Here is a 17,711-nt window from a genome sequence, read left to right as displayed (position 1 = left end):
GCGGCCGGGTTTAATTCTCTGCTGTTCCCCAGGTACCGTCTGAGAAATGCCACCATAGAGTGGGTCTCGGTTGGCCCTAGTTCCGGGGAGGTGACTTTCCTGGGCAGTCGACCTGCGGGCAGCCCCCACCAGCTGGACGTTCTGGTTGAGGACAGAGGTAAGAAGGTTATGTCTCCGTGACAGACAGAAGCATCACTGTCCAGTGACACTTCCGTGGGAGCAGACTGGATACCCGTTCACCCAGACAGCGCAGCCATAGGTCCAGATGGCACATCTGCACGCCGAGAGGCCCACACGGCGTGTTTACTCGCCCGGAGACACAGACAGCATTTCCCAGCCCAGACGGCACACCCAACTGCTCAGACAACATGTCTGCTTGTCTAGTCAGCATAACGACTCACTCAGATGGCATGTCTCCTCACTCAGGTATTACACCCAGAGGTCCAGACGACACGTCTGCTCATGCAGACAGCTCAGACGGTACCCGCTTAATGAGAGGAGAGTTTATAAAACACAACAGAGTGACAGAGGCATAGAGTGAGTGTAAAGTCCTCCTAATTCTCACTTGCCGGTTACATCACCACACTCTTCACTGTTTTCTTTCCTCATCTCAGTCTTTTCCTACGTGTGTATCACACTCCCTCCCTCACTCGCTTCATTACTGACTCCATGGTCGGAACAGGACCGAGTGCATGCTCTCTGTTCATCTCACTGCCATCTCTTCAGTTCGTTCTTGCTCTCTCTATTCTGCATATGTGTGTACCTGTGTGTGTGTGTGTGTGTGTGTGTGTGTGTGTGTGTGAACGAGTGTGTGTTTGTGTGGGAACGAGTGCATGTGTGTGTGTGTGTGTGTGAACGAGTGTGTGTTTGTGTGGGAACGAGTGCATGTGTGTGTGTGTGTGTGTGTGTGTGAACGAGTGTGTGTTTGTGTGGGAACAAGTGTATGTGTGTGTGTGTGTGTGTGTGAACGAGTGTGTGTTTGTGTGTGAACGAGTGTGTGTTTGTGTGGGAACAAGTGTATGTGTGTGTGTGTGTGTGTGTGAACGAGTGTGTGTTTGTGTGGGAACAAGTGTATGTGTGTGTGTGTGTGTGTGTGAACGAGTGTGTGTTTGTGTGTGAACGAGTGTGTGTTTGTGTGGGAACGAGTGCATGTGTGTGTGTGTGTGTGTGAACGAGTGTGTGTTTGTGTGGGAACGAATGTGTGTGTGTGTGTGTGTGTCTGTACTTTCCTCTCCTTCTTGCTCCCTCTTTTTTTATTGTCCATCTCTCCTTAACTCTCCTCCTCTTTGTCGCACCACTGCCTCCTGCTCTGCATCATTCTCTCTCTCTCTCTCTCTCTATCTCTCCCTCTAAACCTCCCACTCCTCCCCTCCAATCTCATCTCTATACTCTCTCTTCTGTCTCTGCATTTCTCTGCTTCTCTTTCTCCGATAGTTCAGCTATGATTGAATGAGTGAGGAGGGGAAAAAGGATCAGCCATGGCGACAATGGAAGGGCAGACTTGATGGGCCAAATGGCCAAATTCTGTTCCTATGGCTTATGGCCTTATGATGGAACAGCAGAACAGACTCAATGGGCTGAATGGCCTAATTCTCTTGTGCCTTATGCTCTCCCTCATTTCCTCTCTTCCTCAATTTACTCTTCTTTCTGCTTCTTTCCCACTCTCTCTCCATTTCTGTTTCTGCTTTTCTTTTGATTAAATTCCTCTTTTAATTGTACAAGATATATGCTAGCTGTGAATATAAAATACTGAAATTCCAGATTTTATGTTTAATGTTCACATGTGAGGATTTCACCCTTTCTCCCACTTCCCTCCTCTCAGCCTCCATCTTTCTCTGTACTGCTTTCACTTTTGCTGTACTGCTCATTCTCTCTCTCTCTCTCTCCCCTTATGCTTTTCCCAGCCCACCACACCATTCTTCCTCCTTCTCTCACCTTTTCTACTTTCCCCTCTCTCATTGTTCTCACGATCACCATAGCAACCCCTCTCTTCAGTTTCCCTGTCCCTCTCTTTGTCTTGACCTCCTTCCCTCTCTCCTTTCTCTCTGTCTCTCTCTTACCTTCTCTCTCTATTCCCTGATCACGATGGCAACCTCTCTCTCAACCTGTCCCACTCTTCTGCTTGTCTTCCTTTTCTTTACACCTCTCTTTTTCTCTCTCTTCCTCTTCTCTCTCCCTCTTTCTTGCTCCCCTCACTTACCCCCCTCCCTCTCTTTCCCTCTCACTCTCTCTCTCACCCTCTCTCTAACTCTTTCTCCTTCCCTCTCTCACACTCTCTTTCTATTGCCATTTTTGCCATAGTAACCATTCTCTCTCCACTTTTCCAAGCTCGCTTTTTTCCTTACTTCCCCATCACACTCTCTCCCTCTCTATTTACCTTAGCGCCCCCTCTCCTTTCTTCTTACAAACCCCCTCCCACTCTTGATCTTTTAGTTAGAACATTTTGAATTAAATTCAGACAATTGCCTTTAGCACCATGACTGTGACGTCAGTGTCACAGACAGACGACGTGTCTGAGTCAGATACTGAGGACAGGTGAGTGAGCTATGGCTGTGTTACAGATTGGAGCGGGAATGTTATAAGAAATCAGGAACAGTAAATACAAGAGATTCTACAGATGCTGGAAATTCAGAGCAACACACACAAAATGCAGGAGGAACTCAGCAGGTCGGGCAGCATCTATGGAGAGGAATAAACTGTCACCGTTTCAGGCTGAGACTCTTCATCAGGACAAAGCAGCCTGCTTAATTGGTACACACAGCCTTTATCCCAGACAGCTGGAGATCATAGGTTTAATGTGTGGGTGTGTGTGTGTGTGTGTGGGTGTGGGTGTGTGTGGGGGGGGGGGAGGTGGTGTATAGAACTTAATCAGGATATGAGGGACAACTTGTTCACCTAGATGGTGTTCGGTATATGGCATGAGCTACCAGGAGTTGAGGCAGGTTTATTAACAACACTTTCAAGGACGGTTCATCTCATGTTCTCTGTATTTGCGGCCCCCTGTTGGTCAGGATCGACCATGGATGTTCCATCCTAGCTGTCATACACAAGCCTGGACAGTACGATATGGAGAGCGAGCTCTTTCCCATGCAACAGGCTCCCCCTCTCCACACAGCTGATGGATCCAAGGAAACAGCAGAGACCGATACAGTCTGGCACCAGTAGCATCGCACGAGTTGCCAGTCAGTGTTGAACTCAACGTCAGACGGCCTTTGGGACTCCAGCTCCAGATTTTCCCTCAGGGTTTACTCCCGAAGCCTTCCCCTTGAGTGGGTACAGCCGCAAGGCAGTGGAGGTTTCAGATCAGAGTTTTCCTTCTCTTAGATGGGCTGCCAACCACGGCTGGTGAGCATCATCTGCAGAAGGTGACTGGTTTTAAGGCACCAGTTTGCCTCTTCTTCATGTGTGGGCATGTGGCCAAGTGGTTAAGGCATTGGACTAGCGACCTGAAAGTCGTGAGTTCGAGCCCCAGCCGAGGGAACGTGTTGTGTCCTTGAGCAAGGCACTTAATCACACATTGCTTTGTGATGACACTGGTGCCAAGCTGTATGGGTCCTAATGCCCTTCCCTTGGACAACATTAGTGTCGTGGAGAGGGGAGACTTGCAGCATGGGCAACTGCTGGTCTTCCATACAACCTTGCCCAGGTCTGTGCCCTGGAGAGTGAATCCATGGTCTCGAAAGACTAACGGATGCTTTTGCCTCTTCTGCCCTGACAAAGGGTTCCAGCCCGTAACGTTCATTTCCATGGATGCTGCCCGACCTGTTGAGTTCCTCCAGCGCGTTGTGAGTGTTGCCTCTTCTCCTGTCAGTAGACAGGTTCCACCTGGCTTAGTAGCTAAACCACACAGGAAGGCCAGGAACTGGACTTGGTTGTCAGAGGCTATTTGAGACACACACCACTGGGGGCATGAAATAAGTAGTGGGAGTTTATCCCCACTACTCCCATCCTTAGCTATAACAACCTTCAGGAACCTTCTTAATATTATTGCTTAATTATTTATTATTACTCTCTTTGTATTTGCACAGTTTGTTGTCTTTTGCACTCTGGCTGTTTGTCTGTCCTGTTTTGTGCGGTCTTTCATTGATTCTATTGTGTTTCTTGTATTTACTCTGAATGTCCGCAAGAAGATAACCCTTGGGGTTGTATATGGTGACAAATATGTACTTTGATAATACATTTACTTTGACCTTTGCGAAGATATTTGGACAGGTGCATGGATAGGAAAGATCTCGCAGGATAATTAGTGACACATGGATAAATGGCTTAAATAGGAATCTTGGTCAGCATGGATGAGTTGGGCTGAATGGCCTGATTCTGTGTTGTATATTATGTCTCTGATAAATGCTGGTGTTCAGGCTCAAATGCCCGGTGACTCACCCAGCGGGATGAGAAGGGTGAGGCTCTCTAATCCCTCGCCTCTCGCCGTACTCTGGAGGCTGCTCAGCTCCCAGGAATTTGAGATGCATTCTTTACCAACGTCGACCTTGGTAAGCAAAAAATAACGCACCAAGGGTCAGGCCTGAGTGGTGTAAGTGTGATAGTTACGTGAATCATGATAAAACAAACTGACTGTCGTTTCCATAGAAACCTGGCTGTGTTGCAACTGATGTGACTGTTCAGGAACGTTCCTGCAGAGCCCAGAACCCAGTGTTTATTCTGGCACGGTAAGCCAGCTGTCAAACTATCAGCCGAGGCAGGTGTCATATCGTCATCACTGAAACAGGGCCCTCGACCCATCTAGTCCATGCTGAACTGTTCTTCTGCCTCGTCCCGTTGACCTGACCTCCATCCCCCTCCCACTCATGTACCTATCTCCATTTCTAAATGTTGAAATTGAACTTGCATCCACCATGTCTACTGGCAGCTCGTTCCACACTCTCACCACCCTCTGAGTGAAGAATTTCCCCCTCATGTTCCCCTTCAATATTTCACCTTTCACCCTTTACCTTTAACACACGATTTCTAGTTTTAGTCCCGCCCAGTCTCAGTGGAAAAAGCCTGCTTGCATTTACCCTATCTATACCCCTCATCATTTTGTACACATCTATCAAATTTACCCTCATTCTCCGGCGGTCTGGGGAATAGAGTCTAACCTATTCCATCTTTCGCTGTAGCTCAGTTCCTCACGTCCCTCATGCTTGTGAATTTTCTCTGCACTCTTTCAATCAGTATTATTCCTTGCACGGGTCGGTCTGTGGGAGAGCGGCTGACAGGCCCCCTTAAACACCGTCTCCGACATCCGCCACGAACTCTTGGCGGACTGGTAGTGTAACGATTAGCACATTGCTTTACAGCACCTGTGACTGGGGTTCAGTTCCTGCTGCTGTCTGTAAGGAGTTTGTACGTTCTCCCCGTGACCACGTGGGTTTCCACCGGGTGCTCCGGTTTCCTCCCACAGTCCAAAGACGTACCGGTTGGTAGGTTAACTGGTCACATGGGTGGAATTGGGTAACACGGGCTTGTTGGGCCAGAAGAGCCTGTTACTGTGCTGAATCTCTAAATACAACACCAAAATGCAATTATTTAGCAAGAATGCAGAGGATGTGGATACGCAAAAAATGCTGGGGATAATTTGGCGGCTTCAGGCTTGGGTTCGTTGTTTCCCAGATCCAGAACTGAGACTATTCAGTCCTCGCTCTCCTGCTCACCCCCACCCCAAATACCCCTGCAAACTTTACCCCTCCGGGGTAACCCGTAATATCACAGCTAGCATAACACTGCCCAGTGCTGGTGATCCGGGTTCTTTTGCTGTTGCTGTCTATAAGGAGTCTGTACGTTCTTCCTGTGACCGATAGCATCTCCTCCCACATTCTGAAGATGTGCGGGTTGAGGTTAGCAAGTTGTGGACATACTATGTTGGTGCTGGAAGTTTGGCAACACTTGTGGGCTGTCCCCAGCATATCCTCGGACTGTGTCAGAATCAGAATCAGGTTTAATATCACTGGCATACTGTAAGTCATGAAACTTGATGTTTTGTGTAATAGTATATTGCATTACAGTGTTGGCACGTGGCCAAGTGGTTAAGGCGTTTGTCTAGTGATTTGAAGGTTGCTAGTTTGAGCCTTGGCTGAGGCAGCGTGTGTGTCCTTGAGCAAGGCACTTAACCCACAGTGCTCTGCGACGACACCGGTGCCAAGCTGTATTGGCCCTTGCCCTTCCCTTGGACAACATCAGTGGCGTGGAGAGAGGAGACTTGCAGCATGGGCAACTGCCGGTCTTCCAAACAACCTTGCCCAGGCCTGCACCCTGGAAACCTTCCAAGGCACAAATCCATGGTCTCATGAGACTAATGGATGCCTATATATTGTAATACATAATAAATAAATTAAGTAAGTAGTCAAAAGGAACAAAAAAAAGTGAGGTAGTACTCATGGGTTCATTGTCATGAGCTATGTTGGTCGTTGACACAAAACGACACATTTCACTGTATGTTTCGATGTGTATGTGACAAATAAAGCTCATCTTTAATCCTTAAATCCTTACCCCTCTGGTTTTGATTCAGGCTCCAGTCATAGCGGCTCACCAGCTGCTTTCACATTCACCCTGATCCTGCTGGGCCTTCTGCCATTCGGCTTCACTCTGGGCAGTCTGGGCAGTCCCAGAATTGTTAGGGTACATGCTGAGGCCATTCAGCCCAATAATTGGAGAAGTGCTAGCATGTTGACTGGGAGTTACAGTTTACTGCTGGTGGAATTGAATACAAAAGTAAAGAGGTTATACTTGATGCATACAGAGACCATGTCTGTGATTCTGTGCGTAGTGTTCGTCACTGAGGGTCTCTGAAATTCTCTAGTTGGCTTATTTTAAAAGATTAGATTAGCTTTATTTGTCACATATATAATGAAATGTACAATAAAATGTGTCACATTGAATCTGTGACGATGTGCTGGGCAGCCCGCATGTTTCCAGTGCCAACATAGCATGCTTACAACTTTCTAACCCTAACCCTTTGGACTGAGGGAGGAAACTGGAGCACCAGAGAAACCCATGTGGTCACGGGGAGAATGCACAGACTGTGGCAGGAATCAAACCTGATCAGTGATTACTGCGCTGACTGCTACTCTACCGTTGCCCCTATTGTCGTGTTTCAAGATACAAGCTTACAAGTGCATACCATCCATACCGAACTTTCTGTACATGAATACATCGAGGATGTACAAAGGGAAAAGCGATAACAGAATGCAGATACATTCTCAGTGGTCACTCTACCAGATACCATCTGTAGCTAATAAAGTGGGCACTGCGTGTGTGTTCATTGTCTTCTGCTGCTGTAGCCCTTTCACCTCAAGATTCGATCTGTTGTGTATTCAGAGATGCTCTTCTGTACACCACTGTTGTAAACTGTGGTTATCTGAGTTACTGTCACCTTCCCGTCAGCTTGAACCAGCCGGGCCATTCTCCTCTGAGCTCTCTGATTAATAAGGCTTTTTCATCACAGAACAGGAATTTCACTGGAATTTGTTTTTGTTTTTTGAACTACTCTGTAAAATCTAGACTGTTGAGTGTGATAATCCTAGGTCAGCAGTGTCTGAGATACTCAAACCACCTCCTATTGTCCACTCTCCTCTCTTATCAGGTTCTTTCTTCTCCTGCCCTTGATCTTTCCCACCCATCTGGCTTCACCTGTCACCTTCCAGCCTCCTTCCCCTTCCCCCACCTTTTTATTCATGCATCTTTCCCCTCCCTTTTCAGTCCTGAAGAAGGGTCTTGGCCCGAAACGTCTTTTCTATTGATGTTGCCTGACCTGCTTCACACAAAATACTCTGCAGATGTTGGGGTCAAAGCAACACTCACAACACGCTGGAGGAACTCAGCAGGTCGGGCAGCATCCGTGGAAATGATCATTCAACGTTTCGGGCCGTAACCCTTCATCAGGACTGGTGATGGGTTCCGGCCCAAAACGTTAACTGACCGTTTCCACGGATGCTGCCTGACCTGCTGAGTTCCTCCATTTTGTTTGGGTTGCTCAGACCACCTCATCTGGAACCAACAATCATTCCAAGGTCAAAGTTACTTAGATCACATTTCTTCCCCATTCTGATGTTTGGTCTGAACAACAACAGAACCTCTTGACCGTGTCTGCATGCTTTTATGTATTGAGTTGCTGCCACGTGATTGGTTGATTAGATATTTACGTTAATGAGCAGGTGTGCAGGTGTACCTGATAAAGCTTTAGATTTACAGTCCCAAAGAAAGTGCAGTTCAGGTAGACAGTAAGATGCAGGGTCACAGTGAGTTAGATCAGGAGATCAAGAGATCATCTTCATTTTATATGAAATCCTTTTCAGAGGATTTTGACGTCAGCATGGAAGCTGCCCTTGAGCTGGTGGCACATGGTCTCAAGCTTTTGTACCTTCTGTGAATTGTTAAAAGTCACCATCACCATCACCATCACCATCATCATCACCATCATCATCACCATCATCATCATCATCATCATCATCATCACCATCACCATCATCATCATAATCATCATCATAATCATGTGCTGTGTTGTATAATGTGGACGATCATGATCTCATCAATGACCGTGTTCGTTTTCGCCAAATTTTTCTACAGAGGTGGTTTGCCATTGCCGCCTTCTGGGCAGTATCTTTACAAGACAGGTGACCCGAGCCATTATCAATACTCTTCGGAGGTTGTCTACCTGGCACCAGTGGTCACAGAACCTGGACTTGTGATCTACACCAGCTGCTCATACTATCATCCACCATCAGCTCCCATGGTGTCATGTGACCCTGATTGGGGGTGGGGGGGGCACACAGGTGCTACAACTTGCCCAAGGGTGACCCATAGGCTGGTGGAGGGAAGGAATGTCTTACACCTCCTTTGGTAGAGACGTATGTCCACCCCGCTTCTGAATACAGTTTTAGAAGTAGAGTATTTAAATTAGAGATGGATATGTTTTAGAAAGTTGAAGAGATTTGGGATTATAGGCAACTAGGACAGAGGGGGAGCTGAGGTCTAGGGTAGACCAGCCATGATCATACTGAGTGGTGGGGCAGGATCAAAGAGCCATAACATCCTCTACCTCGTCCTGTTTCCTTGTGGAAAGATGTTCATGCAGGTTAGGGACAATCCCAGCAAAGGGATGGTTAATCTTTGAGGAATAGGTTGGACAGGTTAGGATGGAGATCAGAGGAGTCAGAGGATTTTGACTGCAGTGCGTGAGATCCCGATGGTAGCAATGAGAAGAGAGTACGCCTTAGGTAGTGGGGACTGTTTTCCTGTGACAGCACTTCATGTAAACGTGTTGAGTGGTGGTGAGGCCTTTCACCAGGCTGTTATAAGACTATTGAACAGTCCCTAGTATGATAAGGATGGACTCTTGACCTCACCATCTACCTCATTAGGACCCTACACCTTACTGTCTGCCTGCTCTGCACCTTCTCTGTAATTATAACGTTCCATTCTGTACTCTCGTTGTTTCAGTTTCTTAGAGCTTTGCATTGATTTGGCATTTTATCTAAAACTTTGACAAACTTCTGCAGATGCACAGTGGAGAATGTCCTGGCCTGGTACAGGAACACCAGTACCCAGGAATGGAGAAGTCTACAGCCCAGTCTGACACAGGGAAAGCCTCTCAGCTCTGAGCACATTTACTTGGAGCAGTGCCATAGGAAAGCAGCATTCCTCGTCCAGGCCATTCTCTCTTCTCACCACTACCAACGAGCAGGAGGTTCAGGAGCCTTAGGTCCCTCACCATCAGATTCAGGGACAGTTATTACCCTTCAACCATCAGGCTCCTGGAAAAGTAAACTGGCGCTGGGGGAGATGGTGACATTTTACAGGCTGTGCTAGTGACTCCACTTTCTTTATGAATACAACTTGCAGATGACCCTGCCCTGTTTGTCACGGCACACCTGGTGATCCACATCGAAGAAGCCTGGGATGACACTTCCAGCCCACTGCTGGAATATTCCGGAGATTTCCTCTGCACACCAAAGAGAGAAGGGCAAGCGATCGTCGTCACGGTCTCTGGCAGAACTGTGCCGGTGACCCTGTCTGTCGATGGACCTCCGGCGGAGCAGAGGAAGTGGAAGCTGGACCAGAGAAACGGTGAGGAAGCTGGGTAGCTCTTGGTGTTCCCAAAGCCTGTGGGACCCTGGCCAGAGGGAGCACTCCTACCCCAGAGTCAGGAGACTTCTTAGCCAACCCAGGCAGCTTGGTAGCATGATGGTTAGCGCAACGCCTAACACCGTCATCAGCCTGAGTTCAGTTCCTGCCGCCGTCTGCGAGGAGTGGTACGTTCTCCCCGTGACCTCGTGGGCTTCCACCGAGTGCTCCAGTTTCCTCCACATTCTGCCCTATTACATCCCTATAACCAATCAACCCACTAACACATCCTTGGACTGTGGGAGGAAACCAGAGCACCCGGAGGAAACCTGCATGGTCACTGGGAGAACGTACAAGCTCCTTAAGGACAGTGGCAGAACTGAACCCACGTCACCAGCACGGTAATAGCGTTACGCTGACTGCTATGCAACCATGGAGGGAACATTTAGATCGATTTGGAGTAGATTAAAAACTCAGTACGACATCGTGGGCTGAGGGGCCTGTACTACACTGTACTGTTCTCTGTTCTATGTTCCTACTCTGACAGTCCACATCTCTTTCAGACACTCTTGCATTCCTGTCCGTTGGTCTGAGCTGGGTGGAACCAGGTCTACATCAGGTTGTGATTGTCCTCCGCGAGAAAGGGGATACAACAGTGAGACACAGAGAAACTCTACCAGGTAAAACTTCGGGTATTAAATCCCCCCTCTAAGACCCCCTAAGCTGTTTGAGGAAGATTCAAGGTTGTCTGATGTCATTTCCAGTACACAAGTGTAAAGGAGAATGAAATAATTGTAACTCTGAATGGGATGCAGCACAAAAATACACAATAGTAATAAAGACTTCCTCACATTCATCTGCCTATCTAAACATCTCTTAAAAGTCTCTAATGGTTCTGCCTTTACCACCACCCCAAGCAGCGCATTTCTAGGCACCCAAAACTCTCTGCCCCTCACATCTCCTTTGAAACTAACCCTTCTCACCTTAAGCGCATACTCTCTGGTATTAGCCATTTCAGTCCTGGGAAAAGTTCTCTCTATCGTAACATGTTTCCCAGAGAAAATGGAAAGATGCTGTTTGCCCGTGGTCTACCTGTGCAGCAAGTAAAATGTTTTGAAGCTGGCAGAAGAGAAGGGTGTCGTACGGGGTTGTTGGAACAGATGAGATGAAGCAGGTGTTGATGTTGGGACTTTAATATGTGGAGCATAGGAGACTGAGAGAAGTCCTATGGAACATAGAACAGACCTTCAGCACAGACCTTCATTCCTCGATGTTATGCCAGCCTTATAACCTACTCTAAGATCAATCTAACCCTTCCCTCCCGCTATCTAAGAGTGTCTTAATCGTCCCTAATGCATGTATCTGTCTCCAGCATCAGCCCTGGCAGTGTATTCCATGCATCCACCACTCTCTGTGTAAGAAAAAAACTACTTCTGACATCCCACCCTCAAAACTCCTTAAAGTTATGCCCTCTTGTGTTAGCCGTTCCATCCTGGGAAAAAGTCTCTGGCTGTCCACTCGATGTAAGCCTCTTAATTTCTTCTACACCTCTATCAAGTGACCTCTCATCCTCCAAAGAGAAAAGCTCCAGCTTGTTCAACCTATCCTGATAAGACGCGATTGCCAGCCCCACCTGTCTCACCACTCCCCCTCTTCTCCATTGCCCTTCTCCGCTCTGTCCCAGTGCAGGGTTTCAACCCAAAACACCGATAGGACCCAGAACTGTGTCTCTGTCCTCTGCACCGTGAAAGACAGCTGCGGCTCAGCTATCAGATCATTACCACCTTCTTGGGGCAATAAGGGATGGGCAATATTTAAAGGCCTAGATCGAGTGGATGTGCAGAGATGAGAAGGAATTTCTTTAGCCAGAGAGTGGTGAACCTGTGGAATTCATTGCCACCGATGGCTGTGGAGGCCAAGTCATCGAGTATATTTAAAACAGAGTTTGATAGATTCCTGATTAATCAAGGTGTCAAAGGTTACAGGGAGAGGGCAGAAAAACAGGGTTCAGAGGGAAAATGAATCAGCCGCGATTGAATGGCAGAGCAGACTCGATGGACTGAATGGCCTAATTCTACTCCTATCTCTCATGGTCTTGTGGTCATATAAATTCTGGCACTGAACTGTGTTACCTGAGAAAGAAAGTAGTTAACTTTAGGAAGCTCACCCAATTTCACCTGGGATATCGAATTCCAGGGCAAAAGTCAAGATAACTTTCCTATGCCTTCAATAAGCAGACCTTTGCAAAGAACCAATGCTCATCTACAATCTGTCCAAGCTCCTGCCACCCTAACTGTCAGACTGGGACTGCCTTATACCCGAAGCATCGCAGATGGAGGCCATTCACCTCATTGGGTCCATGCTAGCACTCAGGAGCAATCTCATTAATCACACTGCTTCTTTTCCTCAAGTCCGTCGCCCTATTGGGGCATAGGCCAGCAACAGAATGAACAAAATCAATGGGCAACTTTCATATGATGCATTTGACGAAAATCCTCCAAATCTCCATTTTCATTGTAACATTCAGGATGATTGTCAATAACTTCAAATTCTTTCTAATTCCTCACCCCTTGAAGTAGTGAAATCATTTCATTTTTACTCCTGGCTGTTTCTGGCATCACCAAGCCTGAATGCTTGAAACTGCAGTAAGCAAAGCAGTTCTGCTTTTTGCACACACACACATGCAAGTGACGCAATTTCAAAACTGTTTGCTCTAAACACTTGCGTAGTGTCTAATAGCCATTAAGGTGCATGGGACTGATGCTAGTTTGGAACTGTTCAGCAACAGTCTCCTGTCCCAATTAAGTGGCATATTGTCCGAAATAAACAATGAGGAATTCTGAGCAACACGTACAAAATGCTGAAGGAACTCAGCATTTCGTGTGTGTTGCTCAGATTTCCAGCATCTGCAGATTTTCTCTTGTTTGGTGAGGAATTCTGGTTATTTTTGTGATTAGATTTTTTTCTTTAAGAGTTGTCCCAAATAAGCGACTGCCCCGGTTAGCCAATGGCCCAATTAACCAGAATCCAATGTATTTAGGAGACTCTCAGAGAGACCCTACAGGGAATGGAAGGATATGGACCACGTACATACGGATGGGTTTGATTTAAATATCATGGTTGACACAGACATACTGTCCATGTTGTACTGTTTCATGTTACACCCTAAGGCACCAATCTTTCCAGATGAGGTGAGGCAGTGACCTGAACTTTGAGATTCCTCAGCCCTGAGTCAGTCTTTCAGTCTTTCAAGGTGTAGCCCAATGAAGCTCCTTCCTCTCCCAGGGATGAGGTCTTTGGAGCTTCTGCAGCTCTGGGTTTTTATGGGATGAGGTAGCTAATGACGTGCCCAACCCTCTTCCTTTCGCAGTCAGGCTTGGGATCATCCAGGCTGGAGTTGTTAGTTCCACCGCCAGCTCCTTATTTCCCTGTGCTGCTGTAGCTAATTCTGTCTCACACGCACCCAACAATTCCCTGTTGATTATAGATCTTCTGGAGATATGGATGGAAAAGTAGTTGAAGGAGGTTAATCCCGTAAGTGTGGGGTGATGTAAGGGGAGTAATGTAAGTGGAAAGTAGACAGATAATGGCAGGGCCCATGGGAGCCTGTGGGATCTTGGGATGCAGATCAGTAACTCCCTGAATGTGGCAACACACATTGATTTTACTTTGACTTTGAAGTAGATAGGAAGGCAAAGAAGACATATGGTATACTTGCCATCAATGCCAGGGTGTTGTTCAAAGGTCTAGAGGTCATGTTGTAGTTGTATAAAACTTTGGTTAGGTCACATCTGGAGTATTGTGTGCAGTTCTGGTCACCTCACTACAGGAAATGTGTCAAGGCTTTGAAGAGGGGTACAGGAGAGGTCCACCAGGATGCTGGCTAGATTAGAGGATATGAGCTATAAGCAGAGGTTGACAAACTCATGTTGTTTTCTTTGGAATGTCTGAGACCTGAGTGAAGTTTATAACATTATGAGGGGCAAAGATGGGGTAGATAGTCACAGTCTTTTCCTCAGGGTAGAAACCTCAAATACTAGAGTGCATAGCTATAAGGTGAGAGGAGGAAATTTATAGGAGATGTGCAAGGCCATTTTTTTCACACGTAGAGTGATAGGTACCTGGAACGTGCCTCCTGAGGAGGTGGGAAGCAGATGTGATGGCAGTACAATGGATTCCAGTTAATTCTGGATAACCTTGAACCTCAAACTTTGAATCGTGACACATCGGGACCAGTACACTCTGTCCCAACTAGCTGAATTTTCAAGGAAATAGTTAAAAAGGTATGAAAAAAGCAAACTACTGTTTAACAGTAACAAATTATGCATTTAAATGACACAGAATAAATTATAACACTACCAATACAACCATTGTACCTTAAGACCAAGTATTAGATCCTAATAGTTATCACCAAAGAATTCATCCAGTGAACACCATCATGTCTTTCTGATTGACTGTAAATGAACAAAATCAGTGCAGACGCCTAGTGCAGATAATGGACTGCCTTCATACAATGCTTTCAACGATTGCATCCTCCAAATCTTCATTTTCTTTGTAACATTCAGGATGATTGTCAATAACTTCCAATTCTTTGTAATTCCTAACTCCTTGAAGTTGTGAAATCATTTCATTTTTACTCCTGGCTGTTTCTGGCATCACCAAGCCTGAATGCTTGAAACTGCAGTAAGCAAAGCAGTTCTGCTTTTGAACACACACATACGACTGACGCAATTTCAAAATTGTTTGCTCTAAACACTGTGTAATGTCCAATAGCCATTAAAGTGCATGTGACTGATGTTAGCTTGGAACTATTCAGCAACAGTCTCCTGTCCCAATTAAGTGGCATATTGTCCGAAATAAACAATGAGGAATTCTGAGCAACACGTACAAAATGCTGAAGGAACTCAGCATTTTGTGTGTGTTGCTCAGATTTCCAGCATCTGCAGATTTTCTCTTGTTTGGTGAGGAATTCTGGTTATTTTTGTGAGTTAGAATTTTTTGTTTAAGAGTTGTCCCAAATAAGCGACTGCCCCGGTTAGCCAATGGCCCAATTAACCAGAATCCAGTGCCTTTACAAAGAGACCAGACAGGGAATGGAAGGATATGGACCACGTGCAGATGGATGGGTTTGATTTAAATATCATGGTCGACACAGACATACTGTCCATGCTGTACTGTTTCATGTTACACCCTAAGGCACCAGACAACCTTTCTAGGTGAGGCAGTGACCTGAACCTCTTCGATATTAATGCAGCTGGTGTTCACAGTGTGGTCTCCTCCATGATGGGGTGCACGTTATGGAGAATTTCCCTTCAGTCTGCAACTTGTCAATCACTTTTCACTCCCACGCTAGCCTCTGTGCTTGGCCTCTTACCCTATTCCATAAAATGAAAGAGCATCATCTCATCTCCCAGCATGTAGTCCTGTGGATTCAGTGTTGACTTTAACAATTTCTGATCTTTATTCCCAAAACTACTGTAACTTGCCACCTCTGGATCCATCCGTCGTCTCTGTAACTTTGAACCATCCGACCTCCCCTACCTGCCATCCTGTCAGTGCCCTGCTGTCTTCTGTTCTGCTCGCAAGTGGAGTCTAGTTTATTTTCACGTGAACAAGCATAGTGAGGTATGGGTACAATGAAAAATCTGTTTACAGCAGCATCACAGCCACATAAAGGTTGATTTATTTATTTAGAGACGGCACAGAACAGAGCCTTGCTGATTTAACCCTGGCCTATGATCTCATCACAGGGCCATTTACAATGACCAATTAACCTATCCGGTACACCTTTGGACTGTGGGAGCAAACTGGAGCACCAAGAGGAAACCCACGCATTCCACCGGGAGGATGTACACCGGACACCAGAAATGAACTCTGAACTGCAATGCCCTGAGCTGTAATAGTGTCACATTAACCATGACACTACCATGGTGTCCACGTACATCGAAACATACAGTGAAATGTGTGGTTTTGCGTTAGTAACCAACACAGTCTGAGGATGTTGCTGTGGGCAGCCGACAAGAGTTGTCATCTTTCCGGTGCTAACATAACATGCCCACAACTTAATAACCCCAACCTGTTGTGAGAGGAACTGGAACACCCAGAGGATACCCATGTGAACATACAAACCAGCGGGAATTGAGCTCTGATCAACAGTGCTGTAACGCACTATGCTGTCCACTACCTGATGTAGGTTCGGGTAACACACTGAACCTAAATTACAGACAGTAAAGAAAGACGCTGAGCGAAAACAAGATCCGACTGGGGTAAAACAAAGAAACAGAGATAAGTCTAAAGTGATGCGAAAGCTGGTCCATTCTGTCCTGTTGCTGAGGGAAGGTTAGGGTTGTGTAGGCTGCTTTAAGAACCTAATGTTGTTGGAACGTAGCTGTCCCCAAACCTGATGATGTGGGTCTTCAGGCTTCTGTACCTCCCGCAGAGGTAGCACTGAGAAGATGGCCTTAGCCGGGTGGTGGGGATCCTTGACGATAGAACTGCCTTCTTGGGGCAGTGTCTCCTGTCAGTGGTGGGGAGAGCTGTGTCCACCGCTCTCTGCAGCCTCGTACACCTCTGTGCGTTACACTGCTGCACCGGGCCACAATGGGACCAGTCAGGATACTTTCAACAATGCATCTGTTGAAATTTGTCAGAGTAATTGGTAATATGCCAGATCTCCTTTCTTTTTCCTAGGCCCATCACCCCTATGGGGCATAGGCAGCTGACTGGACCAGTCTTTCAAGTTGTCCCCAGATATAGCCTATCTAGGTGAAGATCCTTCCTCTCCCAGGGCTGAGATCTTCAGAGCTTCTGATGGCGTTTCTGTAGCCAGGGCTCTTATAGGATGGAATTGCTAACCCCATAGCCAACCCTCCTCCTTTTGCAGTTGGGGCTTGGGACCATCCATGGCAGATTTAAGTCTCCTTTAGCTTCTAAGAAAGTCGAGAGGCTGGTGTGCCTTCTTTGTGATTACACCAATGTACTGGGTCCAAAACAGGTCATCCGAGAAGTTAATACCTGGCCTTTCCTCTGGGCTTTCTTTGTGCCTTAAACTGATTTCAGCTGAGATGGGGGATCACCGATCTGAAGCTTTGATACCATAGATGCTGCCTGACCAATGTGTGTTGCTTGAATTTCCAGCATCTGCAGATTTCCTCATGTTTGCATTCCCAACAAATGGTGTTTACACCTCACACTTTCTCCTTCCTTTACAGTGCACATTTGTACCTGCAGTTCCTGGGGTCAGTGCAGGACTGAGGTTGAGCCTATTCAGGGTAAACCCACTATCTTGTCCACTCTCACCACCATCATCGGCACCTTGGTTGCAATCGGTAAGTGAGGGTTGTGTGTCAAAACAATTTTGGATGCATTATAAGACTATGTACTTTGTTAGGAACGTAGAACAAATCCCATAATGTGTTAATCTGTTGGATTTACTCCTCAATTATTTGGAAAAGCAAGAGAGATGAGAGATGGATTCAAAGTTGCTTTTGAAGTTGTGTGTGTGTGTGAGAAAATCAGAGGCAAAATGGGAGAGAGAGAGAAAGAATCAGAGGGAAAGGGGAGAGGGAGAGTCAGAGTGATAGACAGAGAGAAAAAGAGAAATAGAAGAGGTCAAAGGGAGACAGAGAAAGAGTCAAGGAGTGAGAACTTGT

At 46.6% G+C, this 17,711-nt stretch overlaps 1 protein-coding gene across 3 annotated transcripts in view; it reads left to right on the top strand.

The window, feature by feature from the left end:
* Positions 1–17,711, top strand: part of LOC134356558 (cadherin-16-like) — an 84,614-nt gene that overhangs the window by 61,993 nt on the left and 4,910 nt on the right. For all 3 annotated transcript variants that reach the window (XM_063067524.1, XM_063067525.1, XM_063067523.1), the window contains 4 exons: positions 33–157; positions 9,838–10,062; positions 10,623–10,739; positions 17,271–17,387. In XM_063067524.1, coding sequence (XP_062923594.1) covers positions 33–157; positions 9,838–10,062; positions 10,623–10,739; positions 17,271–17,387 — 584 coding nt within the window. The remainder of the gene's footprint in view (positions 1–32; positions 158–9,837; positions 10,063–10,622; positions 10,740–17,270; positions 17,388–17,711) is intronic.

This window comes from Mobula hypostoma, chromosome 14, assembly GCF_963921235.1.
Source record: "Mobula hypostoma chromosome 14, sMobHyp1.1, whole genome shotgun sequence".
NCBI lineage: Eukaryota > Metazoa > Chordata > Chondrichthyes > Myliobatiformes > Myliobatidae > Mobula > Mobula hypostoma.
Note: the sequence above shows the minus strand (reverse complement) of the source record. Positions and strands in the feature narration are given on the sequence as shown.